The 20,952-nt window shown below is 46.7% G+C and overlaps 1 protein-coding gene across 4 annotated transcripts in view; it reads left to right on the forward strand.

The window, feature by feature from the left end:
• The window catches only part of PFKFB2 (6-phosphofructo-2-kinase/fructose-2,6-biphosphatase 2), a 248,721-nt gene extending 228,454 nt beyond the window's left edge, over positions 1-20,267 (forward strand). For all 4 annotated transcript variants that reach the window (XM_063955191.1, XM_063955189.1, XM_063955188.1 and 1 more), the window contains 2 exons: positions 15,433-15,455; positions 16,407-20,267. In XM_063955191.1, the coding sequence (XP_063811261.1) occupies positions 15,433-15,455; positions 16,407-16,464 (81 nt within the window). In that variant the 3' untranslated portion in view covers positions 16,465-20,267. The remainder of the gene's footprint in view (positions 1-15,432; positions 15,456-16,406) is intronic.
• Positions 20,268-20,952: the final 685 nt, after the last annotated feature.

The raw sequence follows: 20,952 nt of genomic DNA on the forward strand, positions 1-20,952 counted from the left end.
AGGAGGGTCATAGGGGGAGGAGCCAGTGCACACCACCTGATCGGAAAGCTTTACTTTTGTGCCCTGTCTCCTGCGGAGCCGCTATTCCCCATGGTCCTTTCAGGAACCCCAGCATCCACTACGGACTCCGAGAAATAGAATTATCGGTAAGTAAATTCTTATTTTTGCTTCTCTATCCCCTCCCTTTTTTGAATACTTTCAGGTACGTCACTTCTTTCTCTCTCTACCTCAGGCTGCCGTTCTGCGGGCTCTTACCTCTTTTGAATCTCTATGTACTAAAAAACCCATTTGTAGAGGGCTAATATCGCTGATCTATTCTATGTTGGTTGGAGTTTCCTTGGGACCGCAGACTCGCCATGAGCGGGAGTGGGAGAGGGACTTGGGCCCCCCGCCAGACGATGCCTGTTGGGAGGAGGTGCGGGAGGGCATAGCTAAAAGTTCTATCTCTACCCGACTCAAGGAGACATCCTATAAACTATATTATCGGTGGTATTACACCCCGGACAAATTGTCTAGGATGTTCCCTTCTGCCACCCCGGTTTGTTGGCGGGGATGCGGTCAGCGGGGAACTCTTTTCCATATTTGGTGGACCTGTCCACGTATTGTGCGCTTCTGGAATAGGGTGCTCGTCATTCTGAACTCCCTGTCTGGATTGGTGCTTGACCTGGACCCGTGGGTATTTCTATTGGCCCGTCCATATCCTGACCTTGATCCTCTTCTGAATAAACTGTTTTCCCATGTATTTGTGGCTGCAAAATCCTTAATTGCTAAAAACTGGAAGGCTTCCGCTGCTCCTACCATCCCTGCTCTGAACAATTATATTTGGCTGGTCGCCAATATGGAAAAGATCACTTATTATCTACATGACTGTCCACACAAATTTGAACTCGTCTGGGGCCCCTGGTTGCTTATGATGTCTCCCCCAAATTGATGTTCGAACCACTTTTTTGTCCTGGTTTTTAGAGCCCCTTGCCATGCCATGCCTGGACCCTCCCTCCGGACGCCGTCCTGTCCTCTATAGCTTTTTCTGGTTGTTGTGCAATGACTGGCCCATCTGTTGGTATCTTTATGGCTATGCTTATGCACTATTTTTCCTTATATTTTACGTATTTGCCCTCTTTTATGGCTTAGCTCGGCCCTATTCTTCTCTTTTGTATCCGACCCTTACTTCTTTCTACCCCCCCACCCCATCTCTTCCTTTCTCTCTGCCCCTCTCTGTCTCTTTTTCTCTCGCATGTGGTCCCCCCTCGCGGGACATTTTTGTTTGTATGTTAACTGCAAAATAATTTTTATTGAAAAACTCCATGGAGACTGTTTTTCACCTTTTATTGTACAGCTGTATCTATGTTGTATACCTTTTCGCTTCTCCTGGTACAAATAAAGAGTTTTTAAAAAAAATGCAAGTGCTATGTCTGCAATCTTCATTCTGGGAGTAGACATCTGGGAGGTGGACTTCCTGAGTCATCATGATCTCCACCCGGGGGAGTGGGTTCTCCACCAGCAGGTGTTCCAGCAGATCATCCACCAGTGGGGCTGCCCACAGATAGACATGATGGCTTCTCTTAACAAGAAGCTTCACTGGTATTGCTCACAAACCAGGGACCCTCAGGCTAGGGCAGTAGATGCACTGATGTCGCCTTTGCCTTAACAGCCAGTCAATCTGTTTCCTCAGATTCCGTTGCTCCCAAGGGTGCTCAAGCACATCAGAAATAAGAGAGTCCAGGCAGTTCTGATTTTGCCCAGGATTGGCCTCGGAGGGCATGGTACGCGGAGCCTCTGGACATGTCCGTCGAAGACCCTTGGCCTCTACTTCTCAGAAGAGATCTTCGAGGACTGTTCATCTACCCGGACTTACAGCGACTTTGTTTGATGGCATGGAGGTTTAGCGGAACATCCTAGCTCACAAGGATCTTTCCAAAAAAGGTTATTGATACCATGGTTCAGGCCAGGAAACCTGTGACTTCAAAACACTATTATCATATCTGAAGAAGACATGTCTTTTTGTGCGAGGAACGCATGTATCCGCCTGCGGAGTTCCACTTCGGACGTTTCTTACGTTTCCTGCAGGCTGGTGTGGGTAAGGGCTTATGTCTGGGTTCTCTCCATTTTCTTCCAGAAGAAATTGGCAGAGTTGCCAGAAGTTCAGACCTTCTTGCAGGGGGTACTCCACATACAACCTTTTTTTTGTGCCGCCTACGGCACCCTGGGATTTGAATGTAGTGTTGGAATTTCTACAGTACTCCTGGTTTGAACCTCTGCTGACGGTAGAAGACCAGTACCTCACGTGGAAGACGGTGATGTTACTGGCCCTGGCTTCTGCTCGACGTGTCTCAGAATTGGGGGCCTTATCGTGTAAAAGTCTGTACTTGGTCTTTTACGAGGACAGAGCGGAGCTCCGGACTAGATAGCTGTTGCTGCCGAAGGTTGTCTCCGCGTTTCACCTGAATCAACCTATTATGGTTCCGTCCAGTTCTGATACTTCTGCTCCTCTGAGGCATTGGATGCTGTGCGTGCCTTGAACATCTATGTTAAGCGCACAGCTCTGATCAGAAAGACGGATTCCTTGTTCATGCTCTATGATGGGCAAAAAAAGGGTTGTCCTACTTCGAAGCAGTCCATTGCTCGTTGGATTAGGCTTACTATCCAACAGGCCTATGTGTCAGCAGCCTTACCTGTTCCTAATAGAGATGAGCGGGTTCGGTTCTCCGAGATCCGAACCCCCCCCCGAACTTCACCCATTTTACATGGTTACGAGGCAGCCTCGTATCTTCCCGCCTTGCTCGGTTAACCCGAACGCGGCCGAACGTCATCAACCCACTGCCGGATTCTCGCGAGATTTGTATTCTATATAAAGAGCCGCGCAACGCCGCCATTTTCACTCGTGCATTGGAGATTGAACGGAGAGGACGTGGCTGCATTCTCTCCCTGAAAAGCTCCATAATCTGTGCTCAGTGTGCTGCAAATATCTGTGTTCAGTGTGCTGAAAATATCTACGTTCTCTGCCTGAAAACGCTCCATATCTGTGCTCGGTGTGCTGCAAATATCTGTGCTCAGTGTGCTTTATTGTGGGGACTGGGGACCACCAGTATATAATTATACTTATAGTAGTACAGTACAGTAGGCCATTGCTGTATCTTGCAGCTCTGTGTCACTGCAAGTATCCATTCCATATCTGTGCAGCATTTTTGTGAGCAGTGTATATATAGTTTTACAGTGCAGCATTTTGGTGACCAACAGTATATAGTTGTGTACAGTAGGCCATTGCTGTATCTTGCAGCTCTGTGTCACTGCAAGTATCCATTCCATATCTGTGCAGCATTTTTGTGAGCAGTATATATAGTATTACAGTGCAGCATTTTGGTGACCAACAGTATACATATATAGTACAGTACAGTAGGCCATTGCTATTGATATATTACTGGCATATAATTCCACACATTAAAAAATGGAGAACAAAAATGTGGAGGGTAAAATAGGGAAAGATCAAGATCCACTTCCACCTCGTGTTGAAGCTGCTGCCACTAGTCATGGCCGAGACGATGAAATGCCATCAACATCGTCTGCCAAGGCCGATGCCCAATGTCATAGTAGAGAGCATGTAAAATCCAAAAAACTAAAGTTCAGTAAAATGACCCAAAAATCTAAATTAAAAGCATCTGAGGATTAGCGTAAACTTGCCAATTTGCCATTTACTACATGGAGTGGCAAGGAACGGCTGAGGCCCTGGCCTATGTCCAGGGCTAGTGGTTCAGTTTCACATGAGAATGAAAGCACTCATCCTCCCGCTAGAAAACTGAAAAGAGTTAAGATGTCAAAAGCACAGCAAAAAACTGTGCATTCTTCTAAATCACAAATCCCCAAGGAGAGTCCAATTGTGTCGGTTACGATGCCTGACCTTCCCGACACTGGACGGGAAGAGGTGGCGCCTTCCACCATTTGCACGCCCCCTGTAAGTGCTGGAAGGAGCACCCACAGTTCAGTTCCTGATAGTCAAATTGAAGATGTCACTGTTGAAGTACACCAGGATGAGGATATTGGTGTTGCTGGCGCTGAGGAGGAAATTGACAAGGAGGATTCTGATGGTGAGGTGGTTTGTTTAAGTCAGGCACCTGGGGAGACACCTGTTCTCCGTGGGATGAATATCGCCATTGACATGCCTGGTCAAATTACAAAAAAATCACCCCTTCGGTGTGGAATTATTTTAACAGAAATGCGGACAACTGGTGTCAAGCCGTGTGTTGCCTTTATCAAGCTGTAATAAGTAGGGGTAAGGGCGTTAACCACCTAGGAACATCCTCCCTCATACGTCACCTGGAGCGCATTCATCAGAAGTCATTGACAAGTTCAAAAACTTTGGGTGACAGCGGAAGCAGTCCACTGACAACTAAATCCCTTCCTCTTGTACCCAAGCTCCTGAAAACTACACCACCAACTCCCTCAGTGTCAATTTCCTCATTAGACAGGAACGCCAATAGTCCTGCAGGCCATGTCACTGGCAAGTCTGATGAGTCCTCTCCTAACTGGGATTACTCCGATGGATCCTTGAGTGTAACACCTACTGCTGCTGTTGTTGCTGCTGGGAGTCGATCGACATCACAGACGTCATCCCAGACTCTCCAACAGTCCTTTGCGAGGAAGATGAAATATCACAGCAGTCATCCTGCTGCAAAGCGGATTACTCAGGTCTTGGCAGCTGTGTTGGTGTTAAACATGTGTCCGGTATCCACCGTTAATTCACAGGGAATTAGAGAATTGCTTGAGGTACTGTGTCCCCGGTACCAAATACCATCTAGGTTCCACTCCTCTAGGCAGGCGATACCGAGAATGTACACAGACGTCAGAAAAAGAGTCACCAGTGTCCTAAAAAATGCAGTTGTACCCAATGTCCACGTAACCACGGACATATGGACAAGTGGAGCAGGGCAGACCCAGGACTATATGACTGTGACAACCCACTGGGTAGGTGTATTGCCTCCCGCAGCAAGAACAGCAGCGGCGGCACCAGTAGCAGCATCTCTCAAACGCCAACTCGTTCCTAGGCAGGCTACGCTTTGTATCACCACTTTCCATAAGAGGTACACAGCTGACAACCTCTTACGGAAACTGAGGAACATCATCGCAGAATGGCTTACCCCAATTGGACTCTCCTGGGGATTTGTGGCATCGGACAACGCCACCATTATTGTGCGTGCATTACATGTGGGTAAATTCCAGAACGTCCCATGTTTTGCACATACATTGAATTTGGTGGTGCAGAATTTTTTTTAAAAATGACATGGGCGTGCAAGAGATGCTGTCGGTGGCCCGAAGAATTGCGGGCCACTTTCGGCATTCAGCCACCGCGTGCCGAAGACTGGAGCACCAGCAAACGCTCCTGAACCTGCCCTGCCATCATCTGAAGCAAGAGGTGGTAACCAGGTGGAATTCAACCCTCTATATGCTTCAGAGGATGGAGGAGCAGCAAAAATAAGAATTTACTCACCGGTAATTCTATTTCTCGTAGTCCGTAGTGGATGCTGGGGACTCCGTAAGGACCATGGGGGAATAGACGGCTCCGCAGGAGACTGGGCACATCTGAAGAAAGATTTAGGTCTATCTGGTGTGCACTGGCTCCTCCCCCTATGACCCTCCTCCAAGCCTCAGTTAGGACACTGTGCCCGGAAGAGCTGACACAATAAGGAAGGATTTTGAATCCCGGGTAAGACTCATACCAGCCACACCAATCACACCGTATAACTCGTGATAGGAACCCCGGTTAACAGTATGATAACAACGGAGCCTCTGAACAGATGGCTCGCAATAACAACCCGATTTGTGTAACAATAACTATTTACAAGTATTGCAGACAATCCGCACTTGGGATGGGCGCCCAGCATCCACTACGGACTACGAGAAATAGAATTACCGGTGAGTAAATTCTTATTTTCTCTGACGTCCTAGTGGATGCTGGGGACTCCGTAAGGACCATGGGGATTATACCAAAGCTCCCAAACGGGCGGGAGAGTGCGGATGACTCTGCAACACCGAATGAGAGAACTCCAGGTCCTCCTCAGCCAGGGTATCAAATTTGTAGAATTTTGCAAACGTGTTTGCCCCTGACCAAGTAGCGGCTCGGCAAAGTTGTAAAGCCGAGACCCCTCGGGCAGCCGCCCAAGATGAGCCCACCTTCCTTGTGGAATGGGCTTTTACAGATTTAGGCTGCGGTAGTCCCACCGCAGAATGTGCAAGCTGAATAGTGCTACAAATCCAGCGCGCGATAGTCTGCTTAGAAGCAGGAGCACCCAGTTTGTTGGGTGCATACAGGATAAACAGCGAGTCAGTTTTCCTGACTCCAGCCGTCCTGGAAACATAAATTTTCAGGGCCCTGACTACGTCCAGTAACTTGGAATCCTCCAAGTTCCTAGTAGCCGCAGGCACCACAATAGGCTGGTTCAAGTGAAACGCTGATACCACCTTCGGGAGAAACTGAGGACGAGTCCTCAACTCTGCCCTATCCATATGGAAAATCAGATAAGGGCTTTTATAGGACAAAGCCGCCAATTCTGACACACGCCTGGCCGAAGCCAGGGCCAACAGCATGACCACTTTCCACGTGAGATATTTCAAATCCACAGTCTTAAGTGGTTCAAACCAATGTGATTCCAGGAACTCCAAAACCACATTGAGATCCCAAGGTGCCACTGGGGGCACAAAAGGAGGCTGAATACGCAGAACTCCTTTGACAAAAGTCTGAACTTCAGGCAGCGAAGCCAGTTCTTTCTGGAAGAAAATCGACAGGGCCGAAATCTGGACCTTAATGGACCCCAATTTGAGGCCCAACGTCACCCCTGCTTGCTGGAAATGCAGGAATCGACCCAGTTGAAATTCCTCCGTTGGGGCCTTCCTGGCCTCACACCAAGCAACATATTTCCGCCAAATGCGGTGATAATGTTTTGCGGTGACATCCTTCCTGGCTTTGATCAGGGTAGGGATGACTTCCTCCGGAATGCCCTTTTCCTTCAGGATCCGGTGTTCAACCGCATTGCCGTCAAACGTAGCCGCGGTAAGTCTTGGAACAGACAGGGCCCCTGCTGCAGCAGGTCCTGTCTGAGCGGAAGAGGCCAAGGGTCCTCTGAAAGCATCTCTTGAAGTTCCGGGTACCAAGCTCTTCTTGGCCAATCCGGAACCACGAGTATAGTTTTCACTCCTCGCCTTCGTATTATTCTCAGTAACTTGGGAATGAGAGGAAGAGGAGGAAACACATAAACCGACTGGTACACCCACGGTGTTACTAGAGCGTCCACAGCGATCGCCTGAGGGTCCCTTGACCTGGCGCAATATCTTTTTAGCTTTTTGTTGAGGCGGGACGCCATCATGTCCACCTGTGGTCTTTCCCACCGGTTTACCAGCATTTGGAAGACTTCTGGATGAAGTCCCCATTCTCCCGGGTGGAGGTCGTGCCTGCTGAGGAAGTCTGCTTCCCAGTTGTCCACTCCCGGAATGAACACTGCTGTCAGTGCTAACACATGATTTTCCGCCCATCGGAGAATCCTTGTGGCTTCTGCCATTGCCCTCCTGCTTCTTGTGCCGCCCTGTCTGTTTACATGGGCGACCGCCGTGATGTTGTCTGATTGGATCAGTACCGGCTGGTTCTGAAGCAGGGGCCTTGCTTGGCTTAGGGCATTGTAAATGGCCCTTAGCTCTAGAATATTTATGTGAAGCGAAATCTCCTGATTTGACCACAATCCTTGGAAATTTCTTCCCTGTGTGACTGCGCCCCAGCCCCGAAGGCTGGCATCCGTGGTCACCAGGACCCAGTCCTGTATTCCGAATCTGCGGCCCTCTAGTAGATGAGCCCTCTGCAGCCACCACAGCAGCGACACCCTGGTCCTTGCCGACAGGGTTATCCGCTGTTGCATCTGGAGATGGGACCCTGACCATTTGTCCAACAGGTCCCACTGGAAAGTCCTTGCGTGGAACCTTCCGAATGGAATTGCTTCGTACGAAGCTACCATTTTTCCCAGGACTCGTGTGCATTGATGTACCGACACCTGTCCCGGTTTTAGGAGTTCTCTGACTAGAGATGACAACTCCTTGGCTTTTTCCACTGGAAGAAACACTTTTTTCTGGTCTGTGTCCAGAATCATTCCCAGGAACAGAAGACGTGTCGTCGGGACCAGCTGTGACTTTGGAATATTGAGAATCCAGCCGTGCTGTTGTAGCACTTCCCGAGAAAGTGCTATCCCCACAACCAACTGTTCCTTGGACCTCGCCTTTATCAGGAGATCGTCCAAGTACGGGATAATTAAAACTCCCTTCTTGCGAAGGAGTATCATCATTTCGGCCATTACCTTGGTAAAGACCCTCGGTGCCGTGGATAACCCAAACGGCAGCGTCTGGAACTGATAGTGACAGTCCTGTACCACAAATCTGAGGTACTCCTGGTGAGGAGGGTAAATGGGGACATGCAGGTACGCATCCTTGATGTCCAGGGAGACCATGTAATCCCCCTCGTCCAGGCTCGCAATAACCGCCCTGAGCGATTCCATCTTGAACTTGAACCTTTTGATATAAGTGTTCAAGGATTTTAAATTTAAGATGGGTCTCACCGAACCGTCCGGTTTCGGTACCACAAACATTGTGGAATAGTAACCCTTCCCTTGCTGAAGGAGGGGTACCTTGACAATCACTTGCTGTGAGTACAGTTTTTGGATAGCCACCAACACTGCCTCCCTGGCAGAGGGAGTTGCTGGTAAGGCAGATTTTAGAAAACGGCGCGGGGGGGGGGACGTCTCGAATTCCAGCCTGTACCCCTGAGATACTACTTGAAGGGTCCAGGGATCCACCTGTGAGAGAGCCCACTGTGTGCTGAAATTTCTGAGACGGGCCCCCACCGTACCCGGATCCGCCTGTGAAGCCCCAGCGTCATGTTGTGGACTTACCGGACGCGGGGGAGGACTTTTGCTCTTGGGAACTGGCTGTATGTTGCAGCTTTTTCCCTCTACCTTTGCCTCTCGGCAGAAAGGATGCGCCTCGAGCCCTCTTGTGTTTACGGTGCCTTCTTTTGCTGTGGGGTAGCCTGTGGCAAAAATGTCGATTTCCCAGCCGTAGCTGTGGAAACGAGGTCTGAAAGACCATCCCCAAACAGTTCCACCCCCTTATAAGGCAAAACTTCCATGTGCCTTTTTGAATCGGCATCACCTGACCACTGCCGAGTCCATAACCCCCTTCTGGCGGCAATGGACATTGCGCTTATTTTTGATGCCAGCCGGCAAATATCCCTCTGTGCATCACGCATGTATAAGACAGCGTCTTTTATATGCTCTACTGTCAGCAAAATAGTGTCCCTATCCAGGGTATCAATATTATCCGACAGGGAATCTGACCATGCAGCAGCAGCACTGCACATCCATGCTGATGCAATCGCTGGTCGCAAAATAATGCCCGTGTGTGTATATATAGCTTTTAGGGTAGCCTCCTGCTTTCTATCAGCAGGATCCTTTAGGGCGGCCGTATCCGGAGACGGTAGTGCCACCTGTTTTGATAAACGTGTAAGCGCTTTATCTACCCTAGGGGATGTTTCCCAACGTGACCTATCCTCTGGCGGGAAAGGGTACGCTGCCAATAACCGTTTAGAAATGATCAATTTCTTATCGGGGGAAGTCCAGGCTTCCTCACACACCTCATTTAGGGGTAGATTTATAAATGTTCTTTAAGGGGGAATGCGTTATCTGTACACGTTATGTGGCTCAGATAGCGCTTCCCCTGATCTATGTACCCAGTGTTGTGCTACTTTTAGCTGCGTCGGTATGCTGGCACAGCCCTTTCGGCGCCTGTGTGTCTTCCTTAGAGCACTGCTGTGTGACCTTACTTATGAACGTTCGTTGTGTACGAACGTTAGTGTCTCCCTCCATCCGCCTGTTCGCCGTCCGGACCCGGCGCTGCGGCTGTCTTGTGTTTTTTTTGTTTTTTTTTTTTAAATGAACTTTATTGAGATGTTGACAGTAGGCTCACACTGACGTGATTTCAACCCTCCCACAAGCAAACACATAACATCCTAACCCAACCAAGGCACAGCGTGAAGCCCAGATGCAGATCAAAATTCATACCCAGGGGGACATTGTGGAGAGATCTCTCCCCTTCCGAAGCCTGCGCTACAGCTCACCTCACAGACGACGAGAGAGACACACACCCACCCCCCACGGAGCGCATTCGTTCCTACCATCCACGCATGCGCCATCCTAACTCCCGAACTGCACGCTGGGAGTTGCTGAACGGCGCATGCGCGGAAGCAGCGACTGCGGCCGAAGCGGCCACTCGTTATGGGAGGACGCTTATCACTGGAGGGGTGAGATAACGTGTTCCCATAACGCATAGACAAATGATAGTAAATTTACCCGAAAGCTGGACCCGCTTCACCACGAAAATGCAGTGAAACGGCACACTGAACATAAAGAACCTTAGGGACATTTTAATAAATCTACCCCATTATTCCTCAGATGCAGGAAAAACTACTGGTAGTTTTTTCTCACCGAACATAATACCCTTTTTTGTGGTACCTGGGGTACTATCAGAAATGTGTAATACATTTTTCATTGCCTCAATCATGTAACGGGTGGACCTATTGGAGGGTACACTAGTCTCATAGTCGTCGACACTGGAGTCGGTATCCGTGTCGACATCTGTGTCTGCCATCTGAGGTAGCGGGCGTTTTAAAGCCCCTGATGACATTTGAGACGCTGGAACAGTCACAAGCTGAGTAGCCGGCTGTCCTATGTCGTCAAACCTTTTATGTAAGGAGCTGACACTGTCACGTAATTCCTTCCATAAGTCCATCCACACAGGTGTCGACCCCTCAGGGGGTGACAACACATTTACAGGCATTTGCTCTGCCTCCACATCATTTTCCTCATCATACATGTCGACACAGCGGTACCGACACACAGCACACACACAGGGAATGCTCTGACAGAGGACAGGACCCCACAAAGCCCTTTGGGGAGACAGAGGGAGAGTATGCCAGCACACACCAGAGCGCTATATACCACAGGGATATCACCTATAAAGAGTGTTTTCCCTTATAGCTGCATATATATATTATACTGCGCCTAAATTTGTGCCCCCCCTCTCTTTTTTTACCCTTTCTGTAGTGCAGGACTGCAGGGGAGAGCCAGGGAGCGATCCTTCCAGCGGAGCTGTTAGGGAAAATGGCGCCAGTGTGCTGCGGGAGATGGCCCCGCCCCTTTTTCGGTGGGCTTTCTCCCGCTTTTTGTGTTATTCTGGCAGGGGTAATTTACACCTATATAGCCTCCGGGGCTATATATGGTGTCAGTTTTGCCAGCCAAGGTGTTAATATTGCTGCTCAGGGCGCCCCCCCCCCCCCCCCCCAGCGCCCTGCACCCATCAGTGACCGAAGTGTGTGGTGTGCATGAGAAGCAATGGCGCACAGCTGCAGTGCTGTGCGCTACCTTGGAGAAGACAGAAGTCTTCAGCCGCCGATTTTCCGGACCTTCTTGCTTCTGGCTCTGTAAGGGGGACGGCGGCGCGGCTCCGGGAACGGACGACGAGGTCGGGTCCTGTGTGCGATCCCTCTGGAGCTAATGGTGTCCAGTAGCCTAAGAAGCCCAAGCTACCACCACTTAGGTAGGTTCGCTTCTTCTCCCCTTAGTCCCTCGCTGCAGTGAGCCTGTTGCCAGCAGGTCTCACTGTAAAATAAAAAACCTAAACTTAACTTTCTTTCTAGGAGCTCAGGAGAGCCCCTAGTGTGCATCCAGCTCGGCCGGGCACAGAAATCTAACTGAGGCTTGGAGGAGGGTCATAGGGGGAGGAGCCAGTGCACACCAGATAGACCTAAATCTTTCTTTAGATGTGCCCAGTCTCCTGCGGAGCCGTCTATTCCCCCATGGTCCTTACGGAGTCCCCAGCATCCACTAGGACGTCAGAGAAAGGCCATTCATGCCTATACATCTGCCTACAATATAGGCAAAGGAGGGGGAATGCACCTGACTCAAGCGCAGTGGAGAATGATTTCAACGTTGTGCGAGGTTCTGCAACCCTTTGAACTTGCCACACGTGAAGTCAGTTCAGACACTGCCAGCCTGAGTCAGGTCATTCCCCTCATCAGGCTTTTGCAGAAGAAGCTAGAGGGATTGAAGGAGGAGCTAAAACAGAGCGATTCCGCTAGGCATGTGGGACTTGTGGATGGAGCCCTTAATTCGCTTAACCAGGATTCACGGGTGGTCAATCTGTTGAAATCAGAGCACTACATTTTGGCCACCGTGCTCGATCCTAGGTTTAAAGCCTACGTTGTATCTTTCCGGTAGACACAAGTGGGCAGAGGTGCAAAGACCTGCTGGTGAGACACTTGTCAAGTCAAGCGGAACGTGACCCGTCAACAGCTCCTCCTTCACATTCTCCCGCAACTAAGGGCTGCGATGAAAAGGCTAAGAATTCCGAGCCCACCCGCTGGCGGTGATGCAGGGCAGTCTGGAGTGCGTGCTGACATCTGGTCCAGACTGAAGGACCTGCCAACGATTACTGACATGTCGTCTACTGTCACTGCATATGATTCTGTCACCATTGAAAGAATGGTGGAGGATTATATGAGTGACCGCATCTGACGTAGGCACGTCAGACAGTCCGTACGTAAACTGGCAGGAAAAAGAGGCAATTTAGAGGCCTTTGCACAAACTGGCTTTGTTTTACCTAAGTTGCCCCCCCTCCAGTGTGTACTCCGAAAGAGTGTTTAGTGCAGCCGGTCACCTTGTCAGCAATCTGCGTTCGAGGTTACTTCCAGAAAATGTGGAGAAGATGCTGTTCATCAAAATGAATTATAATCAATTCCTCGGTGGAGACATTCACCAGCAATTGCCTCCAGAAAGTAAAGGAGGTGGACATCTTGCCTCTGTAGAGCCAGTTTGTGCAAGGAGAGATTGATTGCTACTTTTTTGGTGGGGGCCCAAACCAACCAGTCATTTCAGCCACAGTTGTGTGGCAGACCCTGTGGCTGAAATGATGGGTTTGTTAAAGTGTGCATGTCCTGTTTATACAACATAAGGGTGGGTGGGAGGGTTCCGGTATAAAAGATAGATAGTGTCTAGTTAGACAGTCAATAGATAGACACCATATGTTAGACAGACATTAGGTCAACAGGATCAAAAGGTCGACATGAAAAAGGTCGACATAAAAAAGGTAGACACCATGTTTATTGCATTTTTGTGGTTTGTGTGGATAGTTTTGTCATCTGGGACTCCCAATTGTAGAAAGGCATACCCTCGCGGGGCTCGCTTTGCTTGCCACGCTTCAGGCACCATGGCTCGCTGCGCTCACCACAAGGTTTATAACCAACTCTATGCCAACATGGATAGAGAAAGTGTGAAATGGTCCAAAAACATATCACCTAAAAAAAAATAAAAAAATTGTCTATCATTTTCATGTCAACCTTTTGACCATGTCGACCTTTTGTACTGTCGACCTTTTTCATGTCGACCTTTTGACCCTGTCGACCTAATGTCTGTCTAACATATGGTGTCTATCTATTGACTGTCTAACTAGACACTGTCTATCTATCAAACGGATAGGGGGCTAATTTTTTGAAGTGCCATCCTGTCTGACACTGCAGTGCCACTCCTAGATGGGCCAGGTGTTTGTGCTGGCCACTTGGGTCGCTTAGCTTAGTCATCCAGCGACCTTGGTTCAAATTTTAGGACTAAAAATAATATTGTGAGATGTTCAGAATAGACTGGAAATGAGTGGAAATTGTGGTTATTGAGGTTAATAATACTGTAGGATCAAAATTACCCCCAAATTATATGATTTAAGCTGTTTTTGAGGGTTTTTTGGAAAAAAAACACCCGAATCCAAAACACCCGAATCCGACAAAATATTTTCAGGGAGGTTTTGCCAAAACGCGTCCGAATCCAAAACACGGCCGCGGAACCGAATCCAAAACCAAAACCCGAAAAATTTCCGGTGCACATCTCTAGTTCCTAAGTCTCTGAAGGCCCACTCTACAAGATCAGTGGGCTCTTCCTGGGCGGCTGTCCATGGAGTCTCAGCCTTGCATCTGTGCCGAGCTGCTACATGGTCAGGGAAGAACACCTATGTGAAGTTCTACAAATTTGATACCCTTACCAAAGAGGATACCCAGTTTGGGCAGGCGGTGCTGTAGCAGTCTCTGCACGTTCTGGAAGCTTTGGGATGTCCCCATCGCACTAGACTCCCCAATATCCCTTATGAATGCTAGAGAAAATAGGATTTTAATTACCTACCAGTAAATCCTTTCTCGTCGTCCATAAGGGATATTGGGCACCTGCCTCAGTGCATTGACTTTCTGCAGGTTCTCTTTTATGTGGTTACTTGTTCAGCTGTTGCTGCTGTTGTTTCTAGCCGTTGCTGGTTGTTGTATGTTAGTGGTGTGCTGGCTTATAAATCTCACCACTTTTTGTTGTCATGTTTCCTTCTCTCATATATGTCCTTTCCACTTCGGCACGTTTTTACCTATAACTGCCTGTGGGAGGGGGAATAGAGGGGAGGAGCCAGCACACCCAGTGAAGAAATTTAAAATGCACCGGCTCCTTTGGACCCCGTCTATACCCCCGTCGTACTAGATTCCCCAATATCCCTTATGGACAACGAGAAAAGGATTTACTGGTAGGTAATTAAAATCCTATTTATTCACCTGCCCAAGGCTAAACACTAGTGTTTCCTCGTAGGAGATATGCTTACAGGAAAAACAATACCAAATTGCCTTTAAAGTGGGTTTCGATGGAACGTCTGCTCACAGTGTCAGAATATTTAGAGGTTTTTAATCAGGAAAATATGGGCAACAAAAACCTTTTAAGTTTGCATGTCATTTTATCTAAAAAAAAAAACCCAGAGAAATACTGTAGGTTAAATTATGTAAGACCTGTTTGTTGAGGAGTTGTGTTGATGGGGAAAAGCATTTTGAAATTGCAGATGGGAGTATTCTTTTTATTTATTTTTTCTACAGACTTGTATATACAAACTTAACAATCAGTATAGGGTAGGGCCTGTTTAAGGTCCCCTAAAATATTAGAGAGACTTATTTGCTGAAAGACACGATTGAACTGCCTCCAATACTTTGCTTATGACCACAAATTGTCTTCTACACTTTTCTGCGCTCTTCTTGAGGGGAAGTCAGGATGATTTGCTCAATTTATCATATACTGTACTTAATATATATATGAAATACTGCAGAATTAATACGCGATATTGCCATGGTGCCTGCAACTTGCCATTGGCTGGGTATCATGAGCTCATTTCATGAAAATTATCCTGCGAACATTAATGTAGCGTGGGACTACACACTGCTGAATGTGGCTAATTGAATTTTGCTTTAAATCTACTTTTCATACTTTCTAGGAGTAATTTTAAAATGTTTTTGTTTGCACATTCTGATCTGTCTTTAATATATTTATTTGTACCTTACAGCGTTCCTTGGAGAGTGCTTGCATGTGAGTAGGAGTTAATTTTGTATTTTTAATCATTGATTAACGTTTACTGACCCCACCAATATTTATTACTATTATAACTGTTTTTGGCATGAACTGAAATCTAGAATTCTTTATTCTGTTTTTAAGCTGGGTACACACTTAGTGATGTGTACCCAGCCCATCCCTGCCGGGTTCACTACGATATGCCGGCGGTCGGGCTCCCGGCGACCAGCATACCGGCGCCGGGAGCCCGACCGCCGGCTTACCGTCAGTGTGGCGAGCGCAAATGAGCCCCTTGCGGGCTCGCTGCGCTCGCCACGCTACGGGCACGGTGGCGCGCTATGCACGCCACACTATTTTATTCTTCCTCCAGGGGGGTCGTGGACCCCCACGAGGGAGAATAAGTGTCGGTATGCCGGCTGTCGGGATCCCTGCGCCGGTATACTGTGCGCCGGGATCCCGTCAGCCGGCATACTGAAGACCACCCTTCCTGCCGATAGGACCCCGCATGCGGCAAGTACATACCCACTTGCCGATGCCGGGTCTGATTGTTGGGGGGGGGGGGGGGCGGGGGAGGAGGGGCACGTGACATACTGCATTATGCGCCAGTTGGTCGTTAGCGTCATCCCTGTTGGACTTGCTGTAGGTCCGACGGGGGATGTATTTAGTGACAAACTGGAGCACGCATATCATGGGAACATACTAGACGATGTACCCGATATGTCGCTCCAATCCGCAGGATCGGTGACAAATATAGTCTGTTATGTACCCAGCTTTACTCTACAACTGTCTGAACATTTGATAATTGCCCAACAACGTTATAATACCAAATTCTCATGTTTTGTAAAGACTGAGGGCAGATTTTTCGACCGGGGGTATATAATACCCCCCTGAATGTGATTTAACAGAAATACATGTTAGAATGATTTATTTATTTTACTTTTTTTTTTTTTTGTTATATGTTTTTCTTAGGAGTGCAGCGGACACCAATGGTTGTGATGTCTTTCAGTCTCTGTCTGCTGTGGTCTAAATGGCAGTAGGGTCCACAAGCTCTTCTGGTTCATCCACTATTTACAGTTGTCTTCATCCATACTTGCTATAGACCTTTCCATGATAAAACAGGCATGCAGTACATCCTCTGCCTCTTAGAAGCTTATAATGTGTATTGCTAATGACAATGCCCAAGAAATCTCTAACTTAATTTACAGAAGACTGCAAGTGTCCTCACTGGCTTTGTCATTCATTTGTGACACGTGCTATCGTGTCGTACCCCACACACACACACACACACACACACACACACACACACACACACACACACACACACACACACCCCCCAGGGGGGAAATTTTATACGCACTGTTTTGTCTCTTTGAAGGAACTAGCTGTAAAATGGGTATAATAAAGAGTACAGATTCATATTTTAAGGTTTTAAAATGACATTGTATAAGGCAATTGCTTATATTTTTCATCCTGCCAGAAAACATGCCTTTTGTCTGTTCTCTGTTGTGTCCCTTTTAAATACCTAGCAATACAGTATGGCAGTTTTGTTTTGTTTTTCATTCATTTATTTTTATATTTTTCATCCTTGGTATTTTTTTTTTTTTTATTTTTTTTGTTTTTTTTTCAAGAGTAGCACAATTCCTGGAGCATAGTGTAGTTAATGGGCATCATACATTGTATCTATGTTTGTGGCAGTTACTGTATTCAGTTACTAGAGGGAACACTGTTGGCTATTAGAGGTATGTATTCCCAAAAAACAATCTAAAGTAAACAAACTTGTTGCTTAAATGTAGTATTGTACATGCTGGGAAGTATATTTGTGTCTGCCCATATCCAAAACAGCCAACTAAAAATCTGTGGCTAATTACCCTAATCTGCGGTTTATTAAGAGATAGCATAGGCATATATTAATGTGCCATGTATATGTTTGATTTTGTTTTGAACCCAAATTGAAATACACATCACTCAATGATTACTCCTAAATATTTTAAGAACTGAGACACTGTTTTTGTACTTCTCTGGGTGCTTGTATGCTTCAAAATATTTCTGGCAAATAATAGCAAGATGATAATAAATGCAGACTATAGCATAAACAAAAGCACAACTTTTCCCCATTATAAATAGTACTGCCTACATGGATGATTGGATGGTTTAAAGATTCTCATCTATGTAAATCATTTGTCCTGGTGTAACCCCTAATGTACCTCTTACTGTCTGCCACTGACTGAACTGCCGGGTTGGTGAGATAGCAATTGGTGAGGCTCTTGATTAAGGCATATGTATCTTTTAATCCATCCTATTGCAGCTGCTACATTTGTACTGTAATCATTAATTTTCTGTTGGTTCTTTAGTTTATTAATTAACCTCTGTACAAATGTGTTTGCCTAAGAACTGGGTGCATTACTTAAATAGAAGATTCCGGGTCATTTCACAGATTGCCTAATAAGCATGGTTTCTAACACTGTGATATGTGTCTGTATGACAATAACACAACTGGTTACAATATGGTTAGTCTAAATTCAAGTAGGCTATAGGACTTCTTATGTTACAACCATGTGACCTGCAACTGCAGGGGGAGGAGCAAGGTCTGCAGTTCAGAACATGTGGGCTCACCATGCTTCGGTTGCCGTGTTTTGGGCAGGGTGGTTCGCTTGGCTCACCACAGGTTACTGTTCCCAATAGATGTCCACGTATATAGTAAAAGTGCTAGCCCAACAGCCTTGCTCCTCCCCCTGCTATTACGGGTCACATGGATGTGACATCAGCGATCCTTTAGCCCACTTGGATCTTACATCTACTGTTACAATAATGTTATTATTGGGTTCTTGAGGGCCATGTCTAGGGTGGCCAGACCCGGGCCATTTTATCAATCCCGGGTATCGGGATTGAAAAATGGTCAGTCCCGGTATACCAGAGATTGGCTTTTTTTTCCTGTCTGTCCAACCGTCTCACCCGGCCGGCGGCGAGTGACAGGCAGCTGTCCTTTGGGCTCTGCGGTGGGTGACGAGCGGCTGACTGCGCAGCGCGACCTCTGACTTCACTTTGCGCTGCGAAGAGGAAGCCGGGCAGCATCTGAGCCTCCTGAGGAAGCTCAACACTGCCCGGCATTAATAACGCAAAGGGCCGCCTGATCCAGCAATCCTTGGGATTGGAGCTACCAATCCCGGGATTGAATCCCAGACGATTTTTGGCCTGGATCCATCCGATCCCGGGATTGGCCACCCTAGCCATGTCCATTCATGGTGATTTAACTAGATATTATTGCTTTGTGCGTGTATATTGCAGGATATTCAGTGTAGTTGCTGTCTAAAGGATTTTAATTATCTATTGTTTTCTTGTAGTACATTTTATCATGTGTCTAATTTAATGTTCATTAGGGGCCTTCAGTATTTGAAACGAGCCATTCTAAAATTTTTAATCTAGATTTATTTATTTTTACATGTAAGTACTGTAGAACACATTTTTGTTTTGGATTGAGGCATCATAACTGCTGTAACAAAACCAAATTGTTAAATTATGCATAATAACTGGCCAATAGTGAATGTTTGAATATTTTCTACATTTTTATTTTATTTTTTTATTTTGGGGGGGGGGATCAAATTTACGCACTTTTTTTTTTATAATTTCCTATTTTGTTTTTGTTTTTCAATATAAGATGTGTTGCTGCTCTTTGTTCTACATAGAAGTTGCACATACCCCATGTACCTGTTGTTTGACAGGGGTCAGTGCCATTGAACACTGCATGTGGTTTTTTTTATGGTTGTGCCTGTAAGAAAATGAAATTGTATATGTGTGTGTTGCATTTATTTAGTGAGTAGGGCATGTGCTTCTAACATATGTTCATGAAAGGGAATGTCTGTATTGATTAAATGATTTTTAGCTTCTTTGGGGGATATTCATTTGTTTGAAAAGTCAGCTGGATGTTTTTTTATTCCTGTCTATTAGATGGGGAAAAACAGACACCCAACCGATGTTTCAAACATTTGAATTCCATTGGATGTTAAATGGAAGTTAACAGTGTGTCCAATACAATATTTCACATTTTTATTTAATTCTGTTTAATGCAATGTCATTTTTTGTAACCTTTGAAGTAGATTATGCTCATCTTCCTTGTGATTTGAAGATCAACTGTTGCCTACATATAATTCATTGGTGGACATCTCATGCACATTGTCATGATGTTACTGGGTACTAGAAAATGTAGAGGCTTTGGTCTAAAATATTGGTTCAAACATGGGTGTTTCTAGTGTCTAACATGCCATGCCCTTGGTATTGTATTGATGTGTGGGTTTGTAAATTAAGTTAAAAATATGCATTCTGTTCTCAAAATGTTTTCATGAGTATGTGTCATACAACAGGCAGCGACTTGAGTTGCAGCAAGCTGAGGCATCACTAATGTACATTTGCTTGAAGAGTATCTATTTTATTTAACTTGTCATATCTGTTAACTGAAGTCAGACACAACCATGTAATTTTAAGATGAACGCACAAATGTGGGTATATCTGATTTGTTAACCCTTTCAGTAGTGAGACAGATTTTGTGGACTGCACTTCGGTTTGGGGATATAGATAAGCTTAGATACAATAATAAAAAATAAACAAAACCTAAAGATGGTCTTCGTTTTAGAATTACCTATTTTATGGTGTGCAAATAATTAGGAATTGTTTATAAAGTAATTTAAATTTAGTCAGCAATTACAGCAACTGATTCTCACCACCTTCTTAAAATCCTGAATTGGAAGTTTACTAATTTACACCTTTTAAAAGACATAAACCAAAAATCCTGTTTCTCTGACGTCCTAGTGGATGCTGGGAACTCCGTAAGGACCATGGGGAATAGCGGGCTCCGAAGGAGGCTGGGCACTCTAGAAAGATTTATGACTACCTGGTGTGCACTGGCTCCTCCCACTATGACCCTCCTCCAAGCCCCAGTTAGATCTTGTGCCCGGCCGAGGTTGGATGCACACTAGGGGCTCTCCTGAGCCCTTAGAAAGAAAGTATAGATTTAGGTTTTTTATTTTCAGTGAGACCTGCTGGCAACAGGCTCACTGCAGCGAGGGACTAAGGGGAGAAGAAGCGAACTCGCCTGCTTGCAGCCGGATTGGGCTTCTTAGGCTACTGGACACCATTAGCTCCAGAGGGATCGACCGCAGGCCCAGTCCTTGGTGTTCGGTCCCGGAGCCGCGCCGCCGTCCCCCTTACAGAGCCAGAAGCAAGAAGAGGTCCGGAAAAACGGCGGCAGAAGACATCAGTCTTCACCAAGGTAGCGCACAGCACTGCAGCTGTGCGCCATTGCTCCTCATACACACTTCACACTCCGGTCACTGAGGGTGCAGGGCACTTGGGGGGGGCGCCCTGAGCAGCAATAAAAACACCTTGGCTGGCAAAAATACCACAATATATAGCCCCAGAGGCTATATATGTGGTAAATACCCCTGCCAGAATCCAGAAAAAAGCGGGAGAATAGGCCGCGGAAAAGGGGCGGAGCTATCTCCCTCAGACACACTGGCGCCAT

This window comes from Pseudophryne corroboree, chromosome 2 (genome assembly GCF_028390025.1).
Source record: "Pseudophryne corroboree isolate aPseCor3 chromosome 2, aPseCor3.hap2, whole genome shotgun sequence".
Classification (NCBI taxonomy): Eukaryota; Metazoa; Chordata; class Amphibia; order Anura; family Myobatrachidae; genus Pseudophryne; species Pseudophryne corroboree.